This window comes from Mercenaria mercenaria, chromosome 14 (genome assembly GCF_021730395.1).
Source record: "Mercenaria mercenaria strain notata chromosome 14, MADL_Memer_1, whole genome shotgun sequence".
NCBI classification, from domain to species: Eukaryota; Metazoa; Mollusca; class Bivalvia; order Venerida; family Veneridae; genus Mercenaria; species Mercenaria mercenaria.
This window is the reverse complement of record NC_069374.1, coordinates 61,012,614-61,039,586: the sequence shown is the minus strand read 5'-3', so window position 1 is coordinate 61,039,586 and position 26,973 is coordinate 61,012,614. Positions and strand designations below refer to the sequence as shown.

At 34.4% G+C, this 26,973-nt stretch overlaps 3 protein-coding genes across 3 annotated transcripts; all 3 read left to right on the top strand.

The window, feature by feature from the left end:
• Positions 1–4,276: 4,276 nt before the first annotated feature.
• LOC123526175 (uncharacterized) lies at positions 4,277–10,667 on the top strand. Its single transcript, XM_045305220.2, has 8 exons — positions 4,277–4,544; positions 5,611–5,960; positions 6,326–6,462; positions 6,856–7,001; positions 7,259–7,421; positions 8,145–8,281; positions 9,037–9,184; positions 10,030–10,667. Exons 1-8 carry the CDS (start codon positions 4,520–4,522, stop codon positions 10,298–10,300), a joined length of 1,377 nt encoding a protein of 458 aa, XP_045161155.2. The 5' UTR covers positions 4,277–4,519; the 3' UTR covers positions 10,301–10,667.
• Positions 10,668–14,510: 3,843 nt separating this feature from the next.
• Positions 14,511–17,769, top strand: LOC123526176 (uncharacterized). The gene is made up of 2 exons (XM_045305221.2): positions 14,511–14,955; positions 15,531–17,769. Exons 1-2 carry the CDS (start codon positions 14,618–14,620, stop codon positions 16,930–16,932), a joined length of 1,740 nt encoding a protein of 579 aa, XP_045161156.2. The 5' UTR covers positions 14,511–14,617; the 3' UTR covers positions 16,933–17,769.
• A 3,872-nt stretch (positions 17,770–21,641) lies between these two features.
• Positions 21,642–23,684, top strand: LOC123527838 (protein wech-like). The gene is made up of 2 exons (XM_045307531.2): positions 21,642–22,010; positions 22,269–23,684. Exons 1-2 carry the CDS (start codon positions 21,673–21,675, stop codon positions 23,680–23,682), a joined length of 1,752 nt encoding a protein of 583 aa, XP_045163466.2. The 5' UTR covers positions 21,642–21,672; the 3' UTR covers positions 23,683–23,684.
• Positions 23,685–26,973: the final 3,289 nt, after the last annotated feature.

Genomic DNA, 26,973 nt, shown 5'->3' with positions numbered 1-26,973 from the left:
TCCTTCATATTGAAGATCACATTTTACAAACAAGTTCATGAATGTAATATACAAGTATGATAAGGTATGCTTATTATAAAAGCTGTTTATTATGCTAATGTTTAACATAGTTAAGACGGAAAAATCTCTAAAGTAAAAATATATTGGCATACGATCGGCAATGTGCATGAAAAAAAGAAACTACTTTCATTTAGAAATAGTCTGTTTTGGGTTCATCGTACCAATACATTTACAGCTGATCATACAGAAAGCTAGGCATACAAGGCTTTGCGTTTCTTTTGTTAAGGTATGAAGGTAGTAATTCGCCGGAAATGCCTAAGTAGATAGATAGATTTATTTCGATAATTGAGCAAACATAACATAGTTACAATACATGCATATAATAAAATTTATAATCACATATAAAAGTTGTCATATGAAGTAATGTGTTATGAACTATGTCAGTCACATCAATATCAAGGATGACACAAGAAAGAGAAAAAAAATCTCTTATTTCCATTGTGGTCCTTGGTACCAATGGTCTGACATAGAGAGGCATGAAACATTAACATGAATATATATATAAAAATTACCGAGTTCATTATTATAAAATAACGTATATGTTATGCATATGTAATTATAATTGCTCAATTTATGATTCTTAATTAAACGAAAGACAGATGAATAAATAGACACCAATATCACATCAATATCACAGTACATTGTAAAAATATAATTTCTTAAAAAAATGCATTACAACCAGGGACTAGATGACAGAAAGAACACATAAGTTCAGCAACGAAGCTTATCGTTAAGGAAGTGGTCCTTTACCGCCCTTTTAAAACTAGATATGTTGGGCAATTGTCTTATGTGGGGAGGCAGCATGTTCCATAACTTGCAGCCCAAGTAAGAAAAAGACTTTAGGCCAAAACCTTTAACTTTCGTTGGCACAAAAGACCCATTTTGGCTAGATCTAGTTTGGTATGCGTGAACAGAATCCTGTTTAACGATATGATGACCCATGTAATCAGGGGATTGACCATTTTTTATTTTAAAAACATGACAAAGAGTAATTTGTTCAACTCTTCTGGAAACGGGTAACCAGTCTAGGGAAATAAAATGATGTTGTTCAATATGACATCTGTGTTCCAAGTTCAATACAAATTGGATCAATTTATTTTGTGTACCCTGTAGTTAGTCCTTCTAAAATTTGGTTAAACCAGGATACCAAATTGAACAAGCATAGTCAAAATGGCATTGAATAAGGGATAAAACCAAAAGTCTTTTAGTATGTTCATTAAGATAGGCCTTCTTTCTATAAAGAAATTTTAACCTGGCATTAGCTTTCTTAATAATGGAACTAGCCATAGATTCACCAGTTAAACTCTGATCTAAGGTTGCACCCAAGTATTTGGCAGCTGAGGTAGGATTGATAATTTGACCATTACACTTTATATTAAGGTCCCTATTAGTCCTAAGTTTAGGCTTGGAACCAAATATAATAGATTCAGTTTTACCCAGATGTAGAGACAATTTATTATCAATTAACCACTGACTAATCTTTTCAAGGTCTTTAGCTAGATCATTTTCAATAGATGACTTAGTTTTACCAGAGACCATTATAGCAGAATCATCAGCATAGAGTAACCGTTTATTTTTAACCACTGCAGACATATCATTCACATAAATTAAAAACAAAAGAGGTCCTAGTATTGACCCTTGCGGAACACCACAAGTAATTTTACAAGGCTTAGACAAGGTTCCAGAGACATCTACAAGTTGTTGTCTGTCAGATAAATATGATCTGAACCAACGTAATACATCAGGGCCAAGACCAAGGCCTTCAAGTTTCATAAGAAGGATAGAATGATCCACAGTGTCAAATGCCTTCTGGAGATCAAGTAAAATCATGCCTATGAGATGACCTTTATCCATTTTAACCTTGATATAATCAGAAAGATGTATGAGACATGTATCAGTTGAAAATCCTCTTCAGAAACCAGACTGAAACTTGTACAATAAAGTTTTGTCATTAAGATAGGAATCAACTTGGTCATAAACAACCCTCTCAAAAATCTTGGAAATTATACTAAGTATGGACACAGGGCGGTTATTACCAACATCTGTTTTATCATTTTTCTTAAAAAGGGGAACAACTCTTGCAGATTTCAACTCATCTGGTGTTACCCCTTGAATTAAAGACAAATTTATGATATGTGTGAGAGGACAAGCTATAATAGATGCACTATCTCAAACTTTACAAGGAATACCATCCAGTCCAGTAGACTTACTTACACTGAGTTTACTTAAATATTTTAAAATTTTATTCTCAGACATGACTGAAAAGAAAAATTGTTAGGAAAAACACCTTTTTGTGAGTAAAAAGAAAAAAAAAGAAAAAAAAAGTCGCTATTGCTCTAAGAGAAGTGGTCCTAAACAAGATTTTCTACAAATTGGACCATACACGAGAGTAATGAGTTTGGCTATCGTATTATTAAATGATGATAAACAAATTTGCAACCCTTCAAGGTTTTTGTTCTTACAGAATTGAAAAAAGGTAGAATTTCAAGAACAGAAGGGAAATAATAAGCGATATTTCTGACTAAATGAAATGGAGAGTTGTGGTTCTTGGCGTACTTACATAATGATAATAAACAAGAGCTTGCAAGTAAAAGTGGACCTAAACAAAATTCTCAACTAGCTCCAGCGCCGATATCAACGAAGAAGTGACGATAACACCACGTAGAACTACTGATTTATCTGTTAAAGTATTAAAAGTTGTTTTAAATATAGAAAATGATTGGGGGTTTTTTTATTTATTTTCTCGCAAACACATCAAACAATATGGACGATTAAGATTTTTCTCAGTATACATGTAAGAGTGTACGGTAAGGTATTAGTAAAGTGATGAATTTCACCATCATGAAATAACACGTCACGTTTAACTTTTAGCACGTTAGCTTCACGCTTCTTTAAATGACCATAAACAAGTTCAGCAATTTTTCAACATAACTGCGTTTGTAATTTAGTAGACATGCATACATATCAATCTTAGCGACATATACTTCACTTTGTTAAATTGTGATGCATGGGTTACAAAGTTAATCATTCCGTTATTTGCTTCAAGCATTTTACATGTCCACTGTATGCACGTAAATTATACACGTACATTATACTCATATAATATATGAATACTATAGCATACATTTTACATTAGCACACCTTTTCTTGCATACAGGACTGGTTTTACGCTAAATTATCGATGCAGAAAATTCAACTTGAACCCCACCTCAACCCCACCATGCTGGACAAGTGACGTCAACCAAACTACTTTTATGGTGTAGATTTGTATATTAATGATATAGTGTTTTTTCAACACTGTACAAAAATACATTATTAGATCCTCTGCAATTCTTTGTCTGTTCAGATAAAGTTATTATGTCATAACGTGACTGATAATTAAACTTACATTTAGCCTGCTGGCGGAAAGTGATTCTGCCTTTGCGACCAGTTCAGACTGTTCGCTATTCAGTCAGTAATTTTCATAGAACACCCCTTCGAATAATAAATGGTATTGTCCAAATTGAATGATGAACCAGTCCATTTTAGAAACTTAGCAGGGTAAAGGTTAAAGCAGAATTCTTAGTTTCTCTTGTTTCTGCTACAGTAAGGAAAACGTGCCTCATTTGTTTATTGCGGAACAAACGTGTAGGTAACGTACACACCCAGATTCTAACGAAATATTTGTAAATAATTAGAATATGTGGCAGACGCTTTATGCCGAGAAAAACATTTATCTTTTAAAATGCGCTGAATTATATAAATGATGTAAGCAAAAATGTAACCTGAATCCGAGTTACTTTTCCCATGTGTACGATACCAAAAAGTGTGGATTGGCCGCCTTAAAAAATGAAATCAATCTATCACTGTCCACTCTAAGGGAGTACCAAAGATATTTCGGGGAGGGGGCAATGGGTGAAAAGTTTTATTATCAAATTTTATATAAAACTGATGCGTAATCAATATTTTCTAATTTGTTAATTAACCAATCAAATGGGAATTCAGTAACCTAACCAATTAACATCTCTTAATATACGCTTATTAAATGTACCGTAAATACGTCAAATATGACAAATTAATGCCTCCAGGTTAATTGAAAACTGCAAATGAAATTGCTTAAACCTGTAAATCGTCACTGAAATGACCAAAATATTCCCATGAGTTTCCTCATATATATTTAACGCACGCTAGGTATTTGTTGACGACTTAGTACACTATTTAATTCGAGGAAGTGACCACTATATTTGTCATAAATTTTTATTGCAGAAAACTTGTTAAAGAACCGAACGTTTTATTCAAGGCTTTACACACACAGACGTCACACATATTTTGGACAGTTTTTGAGTTGAAACAACGACAACAAATATTTATCGTTTTTTTTTTATCTAAACAAATCAGTGAGAAAAACACAGAAATATATACACTTACTTAAGTTTCAACGGATTGTTAAATTTTTTTTAGAAATTTTGGATATCGAAAAATGAAGAGCCTGCAGTTGTTTATTGGTAGGTATTTGTTTTAATTTCTTTTTTTATTTTATGATTTTAAAACAAAATGTATTGTACAGGAGTTGTTCGTAGTTACATTTAGGTAAAACAGGAATTCAGACGTTTCAAATTATCAGAGTTAAACCATCCAGATATTTTTTTTCATTTCCCAACGTGTGATGATATCCCCCGGCGAGTTCATTTAAAGCAAAATTAAAAAAAAGTACATGTAGATAATTTTTAGTAGATCTTTCTGCAGGCTCTTACACATTGAAGACCACATTCGGATACTCTCGGTATGGCGGTGCATATTTTGTTTTACGAATGACATAATAAAGTGTATAAATATTTTAAATCGAACATTAACGATGCACTTATTACATAAATGAGCCGCGCCATGAGAAAACCAACATAGTGGGTTTGCGACCAGCATGGATCCAGACCAGCCTGCGCATCCGCGCAGTCTGGTCAGGATCCATGCTGTTCGCTTTCAAAGCCTATTGCAATTAGAGAACCTGCTAGCGAACAGCATGGATCCTGACCAGACTGCGCGGAAGCGCAGGCTGGTCTGGATCCAAGCTGGTCGCAAAGCCACTCTGTTGGTTTTCTCATGGCGCGGCTCAAATATTCGGCAAACGTATAATTTTGAGATTTAATATCTTTCAACAATGCTATTCCGGCATCTTTTTTTCACTACTTTTTATGATGAAAATCGAAAAGCGTTTGTAACGCTTTACTCCTGATAAACTGTCTCGGTTTTTTAAAAAAAAACATAATTCACTAATTCCGCTATAGCTCTGTTGGTTACGACGACGTGAAAATGTCTTTATTGTTGCGGCGGTCCGGAGTTCGATTCCCGACGCTATCATCTTTTCTTCTTGAATTGGAATTTATAAAATATTTAAGAAACAAAAACTCATATTCTAATGTTCATGATATGACTTAACCTCAATTTGAAAGAAAGATTGTTTTAGCCAAATCTGGAGGTCAGTGCTTTTTAGGTTGGTGTATTTCTCTTCTTGTACAACTTGTATATAATTTAGCATCTGGAAAATAAACGTATATTGTTTATGTTATATTTCAGGAGTAGTGGTGCTAACTTACAGTGTTATAGCACAAAACTTTCCTGCTCAACCTAATGTACCCCAAAATCAACAGTTCAATCCACAGTCAAATGTTCCCACAAATCCACAGTTCAACCAGCCCCCACAGCCAAATGTACCACGAAATCCTCAGTTTCCTCAGCCGACTATGAGTCAACCTCCACAGACGGCTCAAGCTTTCCAACCGGGCCAACCAACCAATCAAAATTTTCCTCAGCAGCCAGGTCAGATGGGTCCTGGGAACGCAAATACAAACGCCAATATGAACGGGAACCAGATAAATACACAGGATCTGTCTCCAGAGCAACAAAGCCAAATTACATGCGCACAGGTAAAACATAACTTGCTCTTTTTGTAAAACAAGCTTTAATTAGTTTGTCAATTTAAGGTAACGTGATAACATAATATGAATCTGAACCAATCAGAAATATGTAAGACGAGACATGACAGCGCCCATAGTATGTGTATTTCATGTCGTATTGGTCTATTCAGCTAAGTGTTTTTTGATTAACATTATGATGATGGATAGCCTTTCGAATTCATCGAAATACAGTCAGTTGAACAGTTGCATATTATTTAAAAGCGGGTATAAAAAACTGTCGACCTATCTGTCCGAGCTGTCAAGTCTATCTCTCATTAACTGATATGGTCCGAATCAGTTTGAATTGTACTTAAAATAGTTGGTATTGATTTCAGGCTGGTCGTACGGCCGTCTCCCAGTGTTTCCAACAAAATGGCGGCTTTCAGATGATCACCGTGATCGCACTACTTTCTAATGGTACCCAAGGACAGCTACCACCAAATTCAGACCAGATTAAACAGAATCTTTGTCAGTAAGTACTCGTGTTTTTAAAATCACTTCTCATATCCTTGATATACCTGTCCACATGCTTGATATTTAAATATTTATGTCACGCCTGAGCAGAAATAACTTTTTTGTTTATTATTCACGGGCTAGATACTATGGAAATATCGAAATGGCGAAATTGAAAAGTGGTGTCGTCGGCTTCTGACTGTGATTTTAGTACACAACTTTTACACAGGTAATAACTGACCGCTAAAATTTCTTGACTTGAACAATTTCTTGACTTGAACAAAAGTTGTAAGAATAATCTTTACACAGAATGCTTATATTGTACAAATGACAGCTGAATATAATATCATCCTTCGGCACTCTCACATAAAATGTTGCCATTTGAACTGTGTTAATACATTATGAATTACAGGTCTCAAGGACAGATTGTAGCGTGTGTATTCAACAACATTCGGCGGTTCAATGGGACACAACAGTGTAGCACACCCGCTGCCTATATCCGACTCGAACAAGAAACCGTCGGCCTCCTCAATGGTGTACAACAGATGTGTGGAAAAGGTACATTTTTGTTCTGAAACGTGACAGTTTTGTTTGTCAGACTAAAACAGGTTTGATGTCAATGAACTCATATTTATGTGTGCAGTTCGGACAAATGATATAATGATGAAGTTTCTCTGGTTCTCGGCATTGCTCAGATGGTGTCACAGTGACTATTTGAAGGCATTCTAAATGCCATTGAAAAGACGTATTCTGAATTTTTTTACAAGAGATTTTACAAGAGATTTCACAAGAGATTTTCTTTTATCCCATTATAGGCCTGATGCCAAAGGTAACTCCCTGTATGCAGAGGTTGAACTACGATATGATGCAGTGCTACGAAGAAGCCGGGCTCAATGCTGAACTCTTCTCACCTCGTGGTTCCCGGATGGAAGGTGCCGTAATTGGTGACAATAGAGAGGTTGCTCGTATGTTCTGCAGGTGAGCATTTTCAATTCAAGTATCAAATAAAGACACTAAAATGCTGAGAATGCTAAAATCTATATGTTTTTATACCAATGTTGCCTTTCATACGTGTTTTTCTAGTAAATATGCTACCATGCTCATTAAGGTACAAACGACTATTAACAGACCGAATTGTATATGTTGTCCTTATTTCTTTGGTCTAAAAATATGAACGTGTTAAGGGAAGAAAAGTTGATGACATACGTTAAGCGCCTTATCCCATACATGACAAATCATTCACAGAAGAGAAACTAACTGGAGTCCTGTCTCTTGAGAATGGTTTAAGCCTTTAGAATCGAGCAACAAATGCCTCCCCTTGTACTAAAGTCACCATGACCATGATTAACACGTGACCGTTTACAGGGAAATTTAAATTTTGATTTTGTTTGTTCCATAAATGATTTTATCAACCACATTGGACTTAAGTCAAACACTCGGAACAATTTGATAACTCAAGTAATATATGAAATAATAATAAAAACTGATTTAAAATCTTGATAAAATATTTGTGGTAGCAGAGGTCGCTTTACAGTAAAAGGGAAGACCACTGCGCAGGGGACTGGTTAACTTATAGCTCCAAAGGATTTCATGACACAGCTCTATTATGAGAGCAGGTCCGTGCATTTCTTTTTAATGTTAAATACTTATATAAAAAAGAGTCAAGTCAGCTGACATATTTCCACTGTCTTCTATTTATAGCAAGAGAAAGGAACTATATTCTTGTCAGAACCGAGTGTTGGACAGATGTGAGGGAGCCAAAACATTACAAGAACTAGGCGGCAACGACCAGACCTCAATGCAGGATGGCATGGACGTTCTCTGTAAAGATGTTGATGGTAAGCTCAAAGTTTTCCTTGTGTTCTCAAATTTTGTTAGTTTAAAGGTATTTTTTATTCTAAATTCGAACCAATTATGATTAGAATGTCCGTTGTAGATACATATAGTATGAAGGACCTTTATTTTAGTAAACTAACAGCACCTGGAAACTCAAATTGTCAAAATTTCCTCAAGTTGAAAATAATTCAATTGATTTGAGATGTCTTAAGAAACACTACAAAAGATTAATGGGCATATCAGAGTTTGTGACTGTCCATTTGCTACATAGAAGAGTATTATAAACTGAGGTTGTTCAAAGATGTCGCTCGAGTTATTAGACATTATACTTTCTCATACAGACAGTGACGAAATAAAAAAAAACTAACTGTTTTTTAAAACTTGCTTATTTGAAAAGAACATGTCTTCTTTAGTACAAAAACGAAGTATACTGTTTACAACGCTAGTATTAGTCATTGAGAAAAGAGATGTGTCTGTTTTTATTCACCTGGTCTAGGTAATGAAATTGTATGAAATGCTGAAGTTTTACGAATATTCGCATGTTGTGTTACATAGTATTAATATTTTATATTGGCAGATTTACAAAAACGAACAAGATATCATGATAATCAGTTTTTAATTAACTTGTCTGCCCGCCTCCTCCCCAAGATGGACAATTTATCAGCGTTTACTGACTCTCTATTTTAAATCACATTTCATGTAGGTTCGAAGTTCTGAAATGATATGCTTACAATATATCTTCATTCCTGGTTTTCAGTATATGTGAGCGGCCTTGTTTGCTTCCAGTCAACTACACCAAAGGTTGAATCCTGCGCTAGCGATCTGATCGGACAGATGACAGAGTTAACGATGAATCAGATCAAAGAAAATATGAATTCCGATACGTTTTTCCGGGAATACTGCAAGTAGGTCTTTAAACTGTAGCAAATATTATTTTCAAATCTATATTTATAGTTCTTTCTGGTCATAAAACAGTCACATAAATAATGATATAATGTCGTATTGACTCGTAGATGGGCTCAAAAAAAACTATTGACCTCCAGGGTGTGAGGCCGCACACAAATTAATTTTGGGAGTGGGGCGGAGACGGGGAGGGGACAGTTGTCACATCAACTGTATGTATTGAATTTAATTGTTAAATGTCAACCGGGTGGGGCTAACTGTATGAATACAGCAGTTTTAAGGTATTAATTCGCTAACGCTCGCTCGAAATTAATATCTTAAAACTGCTATATTCAACTTATATCTTATACTTAACTCAGGTCACATAATGTAACAAGATGACTGAATGAAGTAAAATGAAATGTTGGCGTTTATTTTTTATTAGCCTCCAAGAGTTGGATTTAATGATAAAACAGTTGTTTCCTTTTGGGTTCGGTCTCGGGCTACACACTCGGTCGATACCACTTGTTCCAAGTCAATAGTTCTTCGTATTGACTTCTCAGAAAGACAATGATATTGTTTAAGATTTTGAGGTTTTCTTGTATAAAACTACAGACAGACTAAGATCTTAAATTTGACTTTAGTGAATTATTTTTGACCATTAGCATAACATTATTTTTTTTATTGATTAATATTAACTCAAAACAATGTTTTCACTACAGTAGTCATAACAATTTTGCGTTGTGAGAATTTGAATTTACTTATCATTTTTTTTAGTGAAATTTATTGTTTTTTTCTGTGAAGTTCATCTTATTTTTCATAGACTATATTGCCAAAATTATATTTAATGTTTTTGTCTTCTTTTCAGGGTGAGAATATCTAATCTACAGTGTGACAGTAATGCTTGGGAACAGTCTTGTGAACGTGTAGCAGTCGGATTGAAAACCGAGTACCAGTGTAATTTACTTCCGGCAAAATGCAAGAACGATTCTGTAATCAATAACTTGTACATGCAGGCATGCGCAGACACGGCTTTTGCACGTGAATTGAGAAACACTGACTCTGGTGCTGCCTCGGTACTGACGGGAGTTTCTACCATTTTGGCGGCAATTTTTACGGCATTTGTTGTAGCTTTATAACATAAAAATCAACGCTAAAATATGAAAATAGGTCTATAATAGGTCTCTTATTTCATATGCAACTGACCAAAAACCAAGTTATATAGTTGTAAATAGGTGTAATATAAGAATAATTTTGTACATACATGTATATATGTTTACACAGATTTTTCACTACGTTTTGGGAATAATTTTCCAACTCTACAGAAATATAGAAATATCATTGAATGTTTTTGGCGAAAATGTGGCAGAAAATTGAAATTACATGATACTAATAGAAATGCAATTGTTTTGCATTCATGTTTAATATAGTTATTGTTTTCGTTTGATATAATTTACATTTATGTCTTTCATACACTATATCAACCATTAAAATCATGAAAATTAACATGCTGTGTTTTAATATTATAATGAATGTTTGACTACCTTCATCTTAATACAAAATCAACTCCACAATTAAAATACGTGTGCACCTTTCTCCTTTTGTTGAACTTTTTTTGTCAAAAAGTCAAGTTGAAATTCGTCCAATTTAAAAGCAGGCGGCCATTTTGGACATGCTGTTTCAACTCCCAATGTTAACATAAAAACTACAACAAATCAAAAATTGCGAACATCATGTGTCGCTGTGTTCAGTTGAGGATATAAACAGTTTTTCTGTCATGTTCTCCAAAAACGATAAACAGATTAAAATAAAATTTTGTGTCAATGACTAATATTGTGAAACCCTATGTTTCGAAATCTTTCACAAATGGTGAATCATTATTCAAAATTGCACATACCCGCAAAGCGGAAGTAATCTGTGAATAACTTCCGGAAGTTTATGTATCAATACATCATGTGTGTCATATTTTGACATATATTCTGACAAATTGAAATGAAATACAAACAAAAGTTGACAGCGTTTATTGATACCGGTTACACATTTTAACAATATCACTAGAAATCAAAATCAGCGTTTATTGATACCGGATACACATTTTAACAATATCACTAGAAATCAAAATCAAGCAGACATACGATTGCAGCATATGAATATTTTTGCAAGAAAATTTGTGTTGAACTGTCATGTTGTATTATAACTAAAGTTACTTTTGTTTGCAAAACACCAACTTCTTCACCATTATAATTTTCACATCATGTGATTCACTTCTCAACTCATCACTATTCAGATGAACGGCACAAGGAATCTATTGGGCGCCGTTTTGAAATAGATTTTATAGGCTGATTACCACTAAATCTGGTGGTCTTTTATTTCATATTAAACCCACTTGATAACAGTTTTTTTCGACATTTTCTAGCATGTCAGATTTTCAGAGGCTTTTTTCCCATATAGAACAATATCGCTATTATAAAAAAAGAATAAATGGTTTTTAAGTTTTATATAAATAAGCTACAATTCGTAAACTACAACCCTCTGAATTTACCCCTGTTTGCTTCTTTTCCGAGACTTAAAGTTCTTAACGCCGCCATTTTTATCTAACATGCGAAAGGAATATTCCGACTGGGGTAGAATGCTACACATATATACTGAAATGCAATAGAGTAAAAGAAAACACAATACTATTGAGAAAGGACACGAGGTAGGACTATTTTTACTTAGACTACTTGACCAGCGAAGGCTTACATCTGATTTGGTAGTGACCAGTCTATATATCAAGAAACGGGATAATATGTATTTCTTGATTTTAAAATATCTAATTTTCTGATGTTAAAAATAAATTTCTCTTGTAAAAAAAGGATCTTTACATTAAAAGATTTCTAAAAAAAACCCTTAAAAATGGCGTCCTATTAAGATCGGCCTATAATCTCTCTGGAATATTCTACAGAAGTGGTTCCTAATTCAATGTTGGTAAAGATTGTCCCACAGATTCATTTCCACTTCGTCTGAATTCCGTTACCTCAGGTAAGACATTAGACCGGCCGTCTACACGGAGCTAGGAAAATCGATTCAAGCACATATTTACTTTACACAATAACTACTCGTACGCAGGAATCCTCAGTTCTATAAGCATCATAAATACCCAGTTGAATATAAATGCCTTTAAAGTGCATCTGTTTATTTTATTTAAAAAACGTACCCGGGCCAAATGCGAAACTGGCCCCTGCCACTTTAAGATTTTTCAATTTATGACCCAAAGCGGATTTTACTGTTTCTGAACTTTAATACATCTCTTGCAAATAAAACCACACAAAAATAATTTTAGTAGCATGAAAAGATGTCTGTATGTGAGCGTCTAAACTAACCCACCTCTCTCGCGCAAAATGAGCCAAAATTTACAATTTGCCGCTACGAGACAAAAAATGTAAAATACGTCCGTTTTTATCATTTTCTGGCGCAATTTAGCGTATTCAGTCATTAAGAATGATATAAAGTCATTTTCGCATCATTTTGCGAAAATAATATGTCCCCACCCCATATTTGCCTATATCATGGGGTCCCCACCCTCCAAGCATCCCCCTGATTGACGAAATGCAGAGCTGATTGGCTAAATATGCGCTACATGGGTTAAGAATGATGAAAATGATGTTATACGGTATTAAAACACTATTAATGGTGGTAGAATTTTAAAAAATCGTATAAGTACATATTGACTTTCATACCTTGATGTGTCCTCACCGTTACATTTTTGAGCTGCTGTGCTGTCAATTAGCGTTTTAAGTCCGCAGAAAGTCTTAAATATCAATCTTGAGGTTCTAAACTATTTAAAACCGCGCAAATTCAAGAGATTTTTTGAAATTTAATTTTGGCCGAATTCACTAATGGGAGCAAGGGACAGTAAATTTGAAAATTCCACAAATCTGCGCTGATGCCAGTGCGAAAAAAATCATGAAAAATCCAATTTTGATAAATTCAAGGCAAGTTTTGAGCGAATGTATTGCATAGAATTAGCACTTCATTATGTGACATTTTCAACCTGCCGATTCTGTTGCTTCTGTGATAAAAACGAGTAAAACGCAGGTTTCAGGACAACACTAAATTTTAAGGCAAAAATGGGCCAAAATGCACACCTTGCGCGACCTGTACCGTATTATCTGCAAATGACTGACCTAAAACACATGTATATTTTTAAAGCATGTGGCCAGACGAAAATAATGGCGGGAAGAAATGTGTCTCATAACCGTTTACTTTAACATCAGATATATAATATCTACATTTGGTAAACACTTGTTGAAAGCTATTTCGATCCTCCACTGAAAACAACAACAACAATAACAAACAAACAAATTCATTTAATATCTTCCATTTATTTCACTAGAAATATTGTCAAGATTAAAATGTAACTTGTTTCCAAAAGCCAGATTACGGGGTATGAAAGGTTAACTGCATACCAAGTAAGCCTTGTCATTAGTTACGCGATGCAGTGGTTTGCTATAAAAAAAGTCCTAAGCCGCATACCAACTCACTAAATTGTTATAGCACTTTATATTCTTATGTTGTTATTTCGTCTGTTTTACTGAAAATAATAACTTCTCGAATTAAATTTCATTGTTACATTTTCCCAATATTTTTCACTTAAATATGAATCGTTTATCTTATTTAACAGAAAGGCATTTCCACCAAAAACTTTCGCTAACTTAATGGATTTAATACAAATGAGCCGCACCATGAGAAAACCAACAGTGCGTTTGCGGCCAGCATTGATCCAGACCAGCCTGCGCATCCGCGCAGTCTGGGTTGGCTAACAGTTTCTCTAATCGCAATAGGCTTTGAAAGCGAACAGCATGGATCCTGAGTAGACTGCGCGGATGCGCAGGCTGGTCTGGATCCATGATGGTCGCAAACGCACTATTTTGGTTTTCCCATGGCGCGGCTCAAATATCTAAGGCAAAGACAGTGAAGAGTATAATAAGTGTTTATTTGTTTCTGTCTCTAAATGTGGAAAATACTTAACCAGTACAGACTTTGGTCACAACAAATGCACATTATAATGTAGGCCAATTTGTTTTATCTCTAATGTTTACAAAGACGATATAAAACCTGTCTTTTAAAGGGGAATGCCCTGAGTTAAACATCATTGTTTAAACTGAAACTAGTACCTTACCAGTGTTTTAGGACAGTTGTGTTTATCAATCAACTGTTTCTTACGTTTGATTTTGTAAGGTATAAATAAAGTAATAAAAGCGCTGAAGTTCAAAATAAATAAATAAATAAATAAATATGTCTGGCGGTATATACCTTTAAATTTTTATCACATGACCCAAATTTATACTGATAACTGACTATAATGTATAATGATAACTGACGATGAGATGTATTTTATTTTATTTTTCAAAAAAATACGTTCAGTGTATTACTACCTTGAGGATATAAGAATGTATTAGATTAAGTAACCTGAAATGATGACGGAAGAGGAACTGCCAAAACCTATGCAGGATTCTGAGGAAAAGTTAGATATTCGCTGCTCACCATGCTCCGAAAAGGGTACGGTCAAGGAAGCTGAAAAGTTCTGCATGGAATGCAAGTCATACCTTTGTGACATGTGCCTGCAGTACCATGAACAGTTTCCGGCGTTACGGTTGCACCAGGTGGTAGACAAATCTCAAAGCGGAAGTGACTCCGGTGTGACCGGCGCGCCTAAAGAAAGGTGCTCTATCCACCCTGGACATCGTGTAGACAGATACTGTAAAGACCACGAAGAAATTTGCTGCGAAGCCTGCATAACAATTAAACACAGGTAATATCTTTTGTTGGTTGAACAGTACATAATACCAAAATATGATTAACAATACAAAAACGGAACACAACTAATGCAATGTTTTTAACCCTTTATAATGCTGGACACGATTTATTCTGCCTTTGCGACCAGTGTAGTCTGATCATGATCTGCACTCCACCTTTCAGTTAGTATATGTTTGTTATGCACCCCTTTTATCACTAATAATACTGTCAAAATTGAAAGATGGACAAGTTCATTATAGAAATTTAGCAGGGTAAGGGTTCGAGACATTGCATTTCGAATTAAAATGCATCGATATACCTTTTGACAAAACGCACTAAATATGCCTATTCAGTTCGTATTAGCTTATCATGCTGGACACGATTGATTCTGCATCCTTTTATTAGTAATAATACTGTCAAAATTGAAAGCTGGACAAGTTCGTTAAAGAAATTTAGCAGGGTAAGGGTTCGAGTCATTGGATTTCGAATTAAAATGCATCGATATACCTTTTGACAAAATGCACTAAATATGCCTATTCAGTTCGTAACAGCTTATCATAAATTAATGAATTACAAATTATGATATTTAAGGTCCTGCGTGAAAGTTGATAATCTGACTGATGTAGCGAAAGGGATCACAGACAGTAAAGAGCACAAGGATATAATAAAAGGCTTGGACAGTATTATCAAACGAATCAAAACGAAAAAAGAAAATGGGACAATAACCCTATCATGCCTTGATAAAAAGAAAGATTCAGTCCTGAAGGACATTGATGAGTTTGAAGACAAACTAGTCAAGAAAATAAAAGAAGCGGCAGAAGTTTCCAGGAAGAAAGTTGTGTCTAAGCATGCTGAACACGTGAAAGCCGTTCATTCAGATATTAAGAAACTAGAAACAGTATTGTCATTAGCCGAGGATAGTCGAAACAACGTATGTGCTAGTGGCCATGAAGATGCTCAAGTATTTGTGAATATAAAGAATGGTAAAAAAGTAGAAACAGATGTACAGGCAATTGTTAAAGAGCTGTCTAACAATAAGGATTCAAGTGACTTTTATTACAGCTTCGATAAAACGTTGTCGGATACAGTCATGACAGTGACGACGTTGGGAAACTTTGATAATGCCAGATACTCGCTCTCTGCCACAAAGTCCAGATTATTTAATGTTACGTCCAAGGAGGTAAATGCCATCTGTGTGTTTGAAAATGGATCTTTGGCATTTATCGAATGTGCAAATGAAACATTAACGAGGCTGACTAGTAATTATGCACTTATAGGTACCTGGAAATTAAACATGCATCCAGTCTCTCTGTGTGCTTCTGGACAACAAGAAGTAGCGCTTGCACTGCGCGATGAAAATCGAGTACAGTTTATTGCATGGGAAGACGGAACATTTTCGATTGGGAATTCATTTAAAATTCCCCAAATATGTGCAGGTATTGGTTATGATTTCGAATGTGACCAACTGTACATTTGTTTTGCAGCGCAGTGGGGGTGGAACAAGTCGGGAAAGGTTGATGTTTGCACGAGAAATGGTACCCTTCTGAAAACCTACGTACGAGATGAAGCTGGGACCCAGATGTTCTCCTCACCAAACCACATCGCCATCTCTTCAAGTGCGGTTTACGTCGCAGACAGCAGAAAAGGGCTTGTTGCTTTCAACAAAGACGGTAAAAAACTATGGACTTTTACAGATGCAAAACTGAAGGATGCAAGTGGTGTATGTCTTTTGTCTGATACAGAATTGCTTGTTACTGGACTAAACTCAAATAATATTCTACATATAACAAATGACAGAAAGGAAATACTAGCATGTGAGTTTCTCGGAGCCGAAGAGTTATTAAACAAACCATTCGCACTGGCCTTTGACAAGCTAAATTCTAGAATAATTGTGGGCTGTAAGTCAGATGTCACAGTGATAACCGAGTACACATTGTCTAAATTACCACGACAGGGACACTCAAATTATTCTTTGTTGAACATGAAAGTTTGAACAATATGTAAAAATGTGACGTGTTTCTGCAATGATTTTTCTCTCTTTGCTAAGATAAATGGGGGAGAGCGCAGATCTACGAATCGTGAGTTCGTGAATTCGATCTCAGTATGTTATCCGTGACTATTTCAAAAAGAAAATTGTGTCTATAATCATTTGTTTATTTATTTGTTTATTTGTTTACCAAATATGATTCATGTGGGGAAGTTGGCAGTTACTTGTAGTGTACAGGTTTTCACTGGTACAGAATCCAGGAACACTGGTTGGGTTATTACTACCCGCCGTTATATAACTGAAATACTCGTGAACAACGGCGTTAAGCCCCCGACCCCACCCCCAACCCACCCCAAACCCACAAAAAAAAAAAAAAAAAAAAAAAAAAGAAAAAACGAAAACAAAAACTATTCTTTACATAGGCATATTACAAGTTAATTGTCCCTTGTGCACATTTTCAGCTATCCAAATGATCAGTTTAAATGAATAATGAAGGGAATAATATTCAAGTAAAATGTACTAAAATCAGCAATATTGTATTACTAGTAAGCCTCCAAATTCAGACTAACACAAACTCTTCTTCAGAACTATAATTCGATGATATCATGTAGATGTTGATATTAAAGATATCAAATCAAATGTACATATTTCATTAAAATACTTCATTCTTACATATACACTTCAAATATTGAGTCATTTTCAACCTCCAGAAACAACATATATCATATCATTTAGTTATTCTAGATGCACATTTTTCAGTTTCTTCCAGTGTTCTTGTAGATTTATTCTGTCTTATTATATTATATCATATGCCTCTCAAAAGCTATCTAAAAGAGCACCGAAGTATTGCCCTCCTTTACGATTTTCTCTGTTTTGGCTGTTTTCGAGAATGTTTGGTAATATCAGTATAGTGTTCCAAGACAACATTCATCTTAAATACGCGCCCTCGCGTCAGGGGATTAATGTCTGAAACAGATTTTGCATATGACCTACACTTACATGTATATCAAATTGACCTTAAACTCGACAACAACGGCCGATGTTCAGAATATAGGTATGTTGTATAGTTTGTAATGATTACAGCAAAAAAGCAATAAGTGCTTAAATTAAATCCACTGACCCCAAAGGGACGGTCGGTGTTAAAACACTAACCTTAAGTGTCGAAAGTCAGCCAAAATTGGAACTTTCATCAGTTCACGTAGTTTCAACTCGACGTTGTCTGCTTCCAAAAGTGTTATAGATTTATTTCATTATTACATGTATATAAAAAACGTCACTGGAATGTGTTTTCTTTTTCGCGTTACTAGACCAACTGAGTATAATTTTTTATTTATTTTTGCAAGAGCCCATACATATACCGACGAACAGTTTAAAGCGTGGTATCATAGTGCACTAAGCTTTAGAAATAAAACCTGACAGGCACGGTCTCCAGAATTTGGCTGAAAATGAACTTTCTTTGTGAAAAGAATAAATTTAATAAAATTCAAAATGTTATCTTTAACAGATAAAAACAAAATTGAAGTTCAACAGAAGGCATGTCCTTTAAAAGATAGCACACTATCGTCTTCTGTAAACACAGAAAGAGAAGAGATAATTTTTATTTACATTCATATATGCCCAAGAAAATAAGCAACTCTCGCAACATCGGTAAATAATCCTTTTCTAACTTTTCCAACAGAAATAACAGGCTGGGAAATTAAAATTAGAGGCGAGAATCGGGAAATACATGATCTGTTAGGTAATTACAGATTTTGCAAATCTAATAACTTTTGCAGCTTCTACTTGCTACTCGTTCACAGCAACGGTCAGTTTTTATTTAAGAAGTTGTCATTTACTTGTGGAGAAGAGTCCGGTACTGAAACAAAATCCAAAATAGCTGACTAGCATGGATGACTAGTTACATACCGGTAAAAGAATTAAATTAAATTAAGTTTATAGTAAGCATCAAACAGTGGGTGAGAAGTGAGTGTGAAATAGATTTGAACACACAAGAAAACAATTTCTTTTCTCATTTGTTAACGATAACTCTAAAGGAAGCTTTATTTCTTTATTGCTTAAGTATTACATCTTTAAATCAAAATTTAAAGAAAATTGTATACAATTTCTTAATACTCCGTCGTTTGTTTTATACTTGAAACAAAAATTCATAACAATGAAGTATATCGCCAAGATAAACAATGATCTTCATAACTTTGAGGAAAACTGGTCAATTTTGTTACAAAAACTTGATATATGATTACTAACCATTACCCTGATTAAGAGAAAGAAATTACAATATACATTATTGACAAAAAATTAGATGTAAAATCCAGACGAGTGATAGCAGGAAAAGGGCAGCACTTTTTTCAGTTTTTTCTTTTTTTGCTTGTATTTCTGTCAGTTTTTTTCTTCTTCCTTTGTCTTTCTTGAGGTCCGTTTATTATCTTAAATTAGAAATATCATCAACTGTTTTTTATAATTTACTTCCTTTTTTCACATCAAAAACATTATACATTTATCACAAAATTGATTTTATGTGCCAGAAAAGATAAATTAGTGAATATAATCAACTGTTTGTAAATATGGTATTATGTATGGTACTGTGTATGCATGTAGTTACTTTTATTATATATCTAAATATTCAAATGTATTGGATATTGTAAGGTTAATAGGCGGATGGTTCCCCGACCCCTATTATACCAGTAACGGGGATAATAAACGGGGTTACCCCACACGGGTCCTCAAAAAAAAAATAAAAAAAAAATAAAAAAAAAAAGAATTAAATATACTTAGTATTATTTATCGTTGAGAAAAATACGGATGAACATAGAAAGTGTAAATATTTTTCTTTACTTTCACACAAAGCAAGAATAAACTGCCTCCAAAGCGTACGACAACTAAAACAGAGAGCATTTTTAGGTATCAGGAAAATAATACTACTGTTTATTTTTCAGATTTTCAAGATTTCAAGATCTTATTTACAATAAAGGCATAAGTCTCACAATAGCAGGAAACATCAGCAGTATGATAATATATACTACTATACAAATGCATAATGGAAAACGGCTAAATTACATCTACAAGATAAAAAAGTTCATATAAATTCAAACAAACGTACATGTATTTTTAAACTTGAAACATATCAACGTATCATCTTGAGTCTTATTTGAAATATTGTATCATCTTAAGTATGCTCAACATTTTACAGTGTTAAATAACACGCTAACAACTTAACAGTGTCTTGAACAAAAAGGTTATCAAAATTCAGATGGAAGAAAATATAATTAAGTCTTATTGCAGTGTTGTTGCATTATCTTGTCACAAAAAAATACTTAGTTTTTCATGTTTATTCATGCTGTTATATGTTAACAAATTGGTAAATTTAAACATACTTGGTCTATACCTGCAGTAATTATCTATATAGAAAGCTTTGAAACTTAATTACTGACAGACTATATGTTATGCAAACACATTAGAATTTAGTTATTTTTCCCATTTTTACACTAAAAATTGAAAAGCATTGGTATCGCTTAAGTTTACTTACTTGATATACTGTCCTAGTTATGACAACCCTGCTAGCATGAAAAACTTTCACACACACAAAAGTAAAAAAGGGCAGTATAACGATAAAATGTAAATCAGATTTACAAATCCTGGAAAGTTTGAAAACAAATTCAGGTATGTACTTTCTGAGATGCATGCTTATGTAAACTTCAGGAACATAATTTTACCAAAATAAAGTTAGTGCTATATAACTTGCCCTGTGACGTCATCTTACGATTGCAAAGACTTGCGTGGAGTTTGAAAGCATTCAGCCTTGAAGTTTTACAGAAACATACTTACATGCGAAATTTCAACCAATATTTCAAAGTTGGCTCTGTTCCGATGTATGTCACTTGTCTTGTGAGGTCGACTTACGGTGATAAAGACACGTAATTTGACTAAATGGTTTTTTAGATACCTGCTCACATGCAAAAGTTTGACAAACATTTCTTACCTTTCATATTTTGACGAAATGAAAGCTAGAAATATATACCTTGCCGTGGCATGTAAAGCCATGCGAGACTGTTAAAAGCACAAGGCCTAGTACATTTTGAGACACCTGCTTACATACAATACTTTTGTGACGTGAACGACGACGATAGAGGAACAACTTTCAAATAGTCGAGCTAATACATTACAGCAATTTCCCTTCTTTTCTTCTTATTTTACAACAAATTTTCTACTGCCTGACAACAAACGCTTAAGACATCTTTACAATCGTTTAAAAATAAATGCTGCACAGAACCCATGCTTATTTTGCGTTTGACTGATAAGATCAAAACTGATTAACGAAAGCAAGTTCTTAAATTCGAAAAAAAAAGTATGAAAAAGTCTTGATGCGTATATCTTTAAACCTTGATCGCACGGCCAAAGTTCACGCTGATAACCGTAGATGACATACATTTGATTTTCGAAAAATACGTCCCGGGATATCATTACATATGAGCCGTGCCATGGGAAAACCAACATAGTGGGTTTGCGACCAGCATGGATCCAGACCAGCCTGCGCATCCGCGCAGTCTGGTCAGGCTCCATGCTGTTCGCTTTTAAAGCCTATTGGAATTGGTGAAACTGTTAGCGAACAGCATGGATCCTGACCAGACTGCGCGGATGCGCAGGCTGGTCTGGATCCATGCTGGTCGCATACCCACTATGTTGGTTTTCTCATGGCACGGCTCATATACTAAATCATGAAGCAAAAATACTAGGACATGTAAACTGAAAATGGCAACGGGAAAAGAACTACCAAAATCCACGAAGGATTCAGAGGAGACGTTTGATATTCACTGTTCACCTTGCTCAGACAAGGGCACAATAAAGGAAGCTAAAAAGTTATGTGTAGATTGCGGATCATACCTTTGTGATACTTGTCTACAGTATCATAAACAGTTTCCGGCATTGAAACTGCACCAGATTGTTGACAAATCTCACCCGGGAAGTATTCACGCTGTGACGGGCGCACAAACAGATCGATGTGCTGTCCACCCAGGACGTATCATAGATAAATATTGTATAGACCATGGTGAAATATGCTGTGAAGCATGCATCACAATTAAACACAGGTAATAGTTTTGTTTTACGGTTTTCAAACTAATGCTAAAACACTAATTATTGTAGTGTTAAATTTTAGACCCTAGAGTTCCGGCGGAAATATACATGTAATTACAGTTGTATCTTCAGTTCGTCAAAGTTTGGTCTAGTTACTTTGTTAGATTTCAAACGAGGAAACGCTTGCTTAAATTTGAATCACTTAAATATGTTTATTTCTTTTATTTGCAAAAAAAATAATTAAATTGTAAATTCCTTTGTGACATTTAAAGGTCTTGTGTGAATGTTGACAATTTATCGAATGCGGCAAATGGAATACGCGACAGTCAAAAGCACAAGGACACCAAAGAGGGCCTGTACAACGTTATCAAACGAATTTCCCAGAACAAGGAAAAGTTTGTGAACACCATAGCATGCCTTGATCAAAAGAAAGATTCAATCCTGAAGGACATTGATGCTTTTCAAGACAAACTAATTAATGGCATAAAAGAACTGGCAGACGTTTCCAGGAAAGAGGTTGTGTCTAATCATGCTGAACGAGTAAAAACCGTTCAGTCAGATATTAGGGAACTTGAAACAGTTTTGTCAGTAGCTGAAGACAGTGTAATGGATGTATGTGCTAGTGGACTCAACGACGCTCAAGTACTGATTAATTGTAAGAATGCTAAAAAGGTGATTACAGATGTCGGGACGGTTGTTGAAGCTCTGTCCAACAATCAAGACCAAAGTGACTTTTATTATAGCTTTGACAAAACGTTGGCAGATAACATTTCCGGTATGAAATCATTGGGGATCCTTAATGATGAAAATGACTTACCTTATTTTGCCAAAAGGTACAAGTCAGTCAATGTTAATTGCAGTGAAGTAAATGCCATATGTGTGTTTGAAAATGGAACATTCGCATTCGTTGATTGTGTAAGTGAAAGTATAACGAGGCTGAATAGTGATTATGCAATTATAGATCAACTGACACTTGATGGGCATCCAGTGTCACTGTGTGTTACTGGACCACAGGAAGTTGCGCTTGCGTTACGCGATGAGAAGAAAGTACAGTTTATTCTGTGTGACAGAATATTGTCAGTTGGGAATTCATTTAAAATTCCCCAGATATGTACGGGTCTTGGTTACGACTCGTACTCTGGTCACCTGTATATTTGTAGTGGAGCTAAATGGAGATGGAATGAGTCAGGAAGAGTTGATGTTTACAAGAAAAGCGGTACACTTGTAAAAACCTACGAACGTGATAACATCGGAATACAAATATTTTCCTCGCCAAAGCATATATGCATCGCGTCAAATGCAATTTATGTTGCAGATAGCAACAATGGACTGATTGCTTTAAAAAAAGATGGTGACAAAAGTTGGACATTTACAGACAGAAAACTGAAGAGTGCATGGGGAGTTTGCCTTCTGTCCGAAACTCAACTTCTAGTGACTGGAATAAACTCGAATAACGTTCTGCATATCACAAATGATGGAAAAGAAATATGCGAGTTTCTTGGAGCCGGAGAATCATTAAACAAACCATTCACAGTGGTCTTTGACAGGCTAAATTCTAGAATAATGGTGGGCTGTAGGTCAGGTGTGATAACAGTATACACATTGTCTAGACCACCACGAACGGGACACTCAAATTACACTTTGTTGAACATACACAGTATTATTAGAAGTTTAAACAAGATATGAAATATGACATGTATGAAAGTTAAAAGTTTTTTTTTAATTGTTTTTTTCTTAAATTTCCTTTTCCTTTTTACCCTTTACCTTGAATTTTTGTGTTTTTTTTACTGGTTTTGTTAAAGAGTTTTTTTTTTTATTTGTGGATAATGTAACAAATAAAACCAAAATTGGGTCTTTGTCTTTCGTACTTTAATTTAAACCTGCGGGATAAGTATATGGACTTTCCCAATTGAAATTTTGTCCCGAGGGAAAAATTAAAAATTCATTGTTCAATTGGATTGATTTGAAAAAAAAAGTTTGTTCCCCCTTTTAAAAGATGTTTCGTTACCGGGAACTAATTATTTTTTAAAATTTTGTGTTTAGGGGTTTGGTTTTTTTCTTCAGTTGGTCTCTTGCCCTTTTGGGAAAGGAGTTTTTTGGTTTTTCATACTGTCCCAAAATTTCACTTAATACTGAAAAGGTACCTTTTTTTCCCAAAACCTCGGGGGCTAGTTGCCCTAAACAGTTTAAGATATTTTGGGTTTTTTTGTTTAGGCTGTTTTTTAAATTAAAAAAAATTTTTTCCGGCTTTTTTTAGGGATGGTGAATGTGCAGGGGAAATTTCTGAAATTTTGACAAATTTAACAGGACATGAAATTTTTAAAACTTTAATATTTTTTGCAAAGAAATGTAGCGTTGTTCAGTTTTTGTTTTTATTAAATAGTTTTTTTTGTACCCCACATGTCCTTAAGTTTTCGTATTTTTAAATCTGTAGTCGTGTTTTGTTTCTTTTTTGGGGTCCGGGGTTTTTTTTGTTTTGTACTCCATATTTGTTTTATCATAGTTTTGGGTTTTTGAGGGAATTTTTTTTGACTTTTTACACCCCGTTTGACTTATTTGATACGTGATTTAAAAACATAAAAGACTTTTTTTTGAATTTTTTTCCATACCCGGGTTACGCTATGAAACCCCCAAAAGCGAGTAAAATGTTTAAAATTTTTATGGCCCGGCCAGTTTTACATTGAAAGTAAAGAGAAAAACCCGGGAAAGCTGATCTATTTTCGGAAAAAAAAACCTTAGCTGTAACTGGGTCAGGTTAAGATGGCAAAAGGGGAAACCTTTTAAAAAGTTTTTTAAAATTTTCAAAATTTCCGAGGAAGTGTTTGACAATTGTTGTCCCATGTCAGAAAATGGTTTTAATAAAGGAAAAAAAAAAATTTGCTTTTGGATTGCGGTCATCCCTTTGGGGACATTTGTCTACAATATCATAAATTTTTCCCACCCTTTAAAGGTCGCCCCGTTTTTGGCAAATTTTAATGGGGAATTTTGGTCCACAGCGGGGACGTGCTTATAGAAGGGTTGTTCATCCTCCCTGTGCTTGTATAGACTGTTTTTTTAAAAGAACTTGATAAAATTTGCTGGGGAAGCCTGCAAAAATTTTTAAATACAGGTAATATTTTTGTTCTTCAGTTAAAGGGCCCCAAAAAACGTTTTTAATGTCGTGAAAAAATCCCAAAATTTGCGGTTTTTTTAAAAGAACGTAATGGTCATTCTTTAAGGGATAGTCCTTTTTTTAACGGGATGTAAATTTAAAAGTAAATTTTTTACTTAGCGAAAAAAGTTTAGTTTTGTAGTTTTTGTTTCGTTGGGGAAAAAAAAATTTTTTAAATGAAATTTTGTGTGAAATTCATATTTATTTGAATTTTAAAGGTCCGCAAGATTTTTAAAAACCCCTAATGGGGGTGGAAAAAGGGAAAGCAAAACAGCAATGAACAAAAAGACACCAAAGAAGGTTTTGAAAGTTTTGGGGACAAAAAAAAAAATTTCGGGAAAAGGGAAACAAGAAATAAAACCCCTTCATGCCTTGATGAAAAGGGGAAAGATTTTTTTTGCTTGAAATTGAAGAATTCGAAAAAAATTTATCGTAGAATAAAAGAAATTCCCAAAATTTTTCAAAAACGGAAGTTTTTATCCAGGCATGTAAACTCGTAAAAAAAAACCCGTCCAATTTTTTAAAAGGAACTTAAAAACAGTATTTCATTTTCCCGGGCATTGAAAAAAAAAGTGAGCACCAAGGGCCCTGAAAAAAGAGAAAACTATTCTTAAATGTAAAAAATGGAAAAATTTTTTTTTAAGGTTGTGGGTTTTTTATTGTTGCAGATTTTTAAATTTAATCCCCCAAAAAAAAATTTTTGTTATGTTCTCGCTGAAAAGTTGGCTTACAATTTTAAAAATAGGAAATCATTAGGGGAATTTAAACGCCCTTTCCTTTTCTGCGGAAAAAATTTCAAGTCTTTTTAATGCCCCAAATTCCCGGTGAAAACTGTTTTAAGTGTATTTAAAAGATAAAAATTTTTTTGTGTTTTGTGCCTTCAGAAAAAAAACGCTGAGGGGAACTAAACGTTTAACTACACAGAGAGAGTTTAAAATGGGAATTGCGGGGGTTTTCCTTTATTGCTTTTGTTTTTAATGGGGAACAGGAAGCTGAGCTGTTTTTCGTGACGGGGAAAAATTTCAGTTTGTGGTGTGGGGAAAAAATAAATTTTTGTAGGCAGTTAATTCAAAAACAAAAATGGTTTTTTCAGGATTTGGCTAGGGATTCGATTTGGTTCACTGTATGTCTGTTTTGGAGCTTAAATTGGGCGAAAGAAAGTCGTTATGTGTCCGCCTAAAAAGAAGGTTGGAACCTTTGAAAACCTACAAAGATGATGAAACCGGAACTGGGATTTTCTCCAAAAAAAACCCAAAATTCGCGGTTTTTTAAAGGATGTTTTTAGTAGCAGATCGGAGCAGGGCTTGTTGCTTTGAAAAAAGATTTTTTAAAAGGGCTAGGGACACTTGAAGTTTAAAAATAAAAGGTCCCTGGGGGTTTGCCTTTATCAAATTTTGAAAGGGCTGCTTGTAAAGGGATTTGCCCCTTTAAACGTTTTCAGTAAAGTTCAGTCAAAAAGGGCCCTCCGAGCTTCTTGGAGGTCAAAAGGGGGTTTGTTGCGCCTTTTCATTTCCCTTTTTGAAAAAAGGAATTCTAGAAAAAAATTGGGAAGGCCAGAATTTTTTTAAATGTTTAACTTGTTTTAAATCACCCAAAGAGAGAAAAGTAAGTTTCGCATGTTTTTTGGGTTTATTTCCCTTTTAATCCATTGAATCTTTCTTTTTTAAAATAAATGTCACAAATGTGAAAGGATCTTTTTTTTAAATTTAAAAGGGTTTTGAAAATTTTACTATTTTTGGAGAATGTTCAGTTTTTATACGTACCTCAAAAGGGAAAACGAAAAAAAATTAAAAATCAGGTTTTTGGCATTAGAACTGCCATTTTTG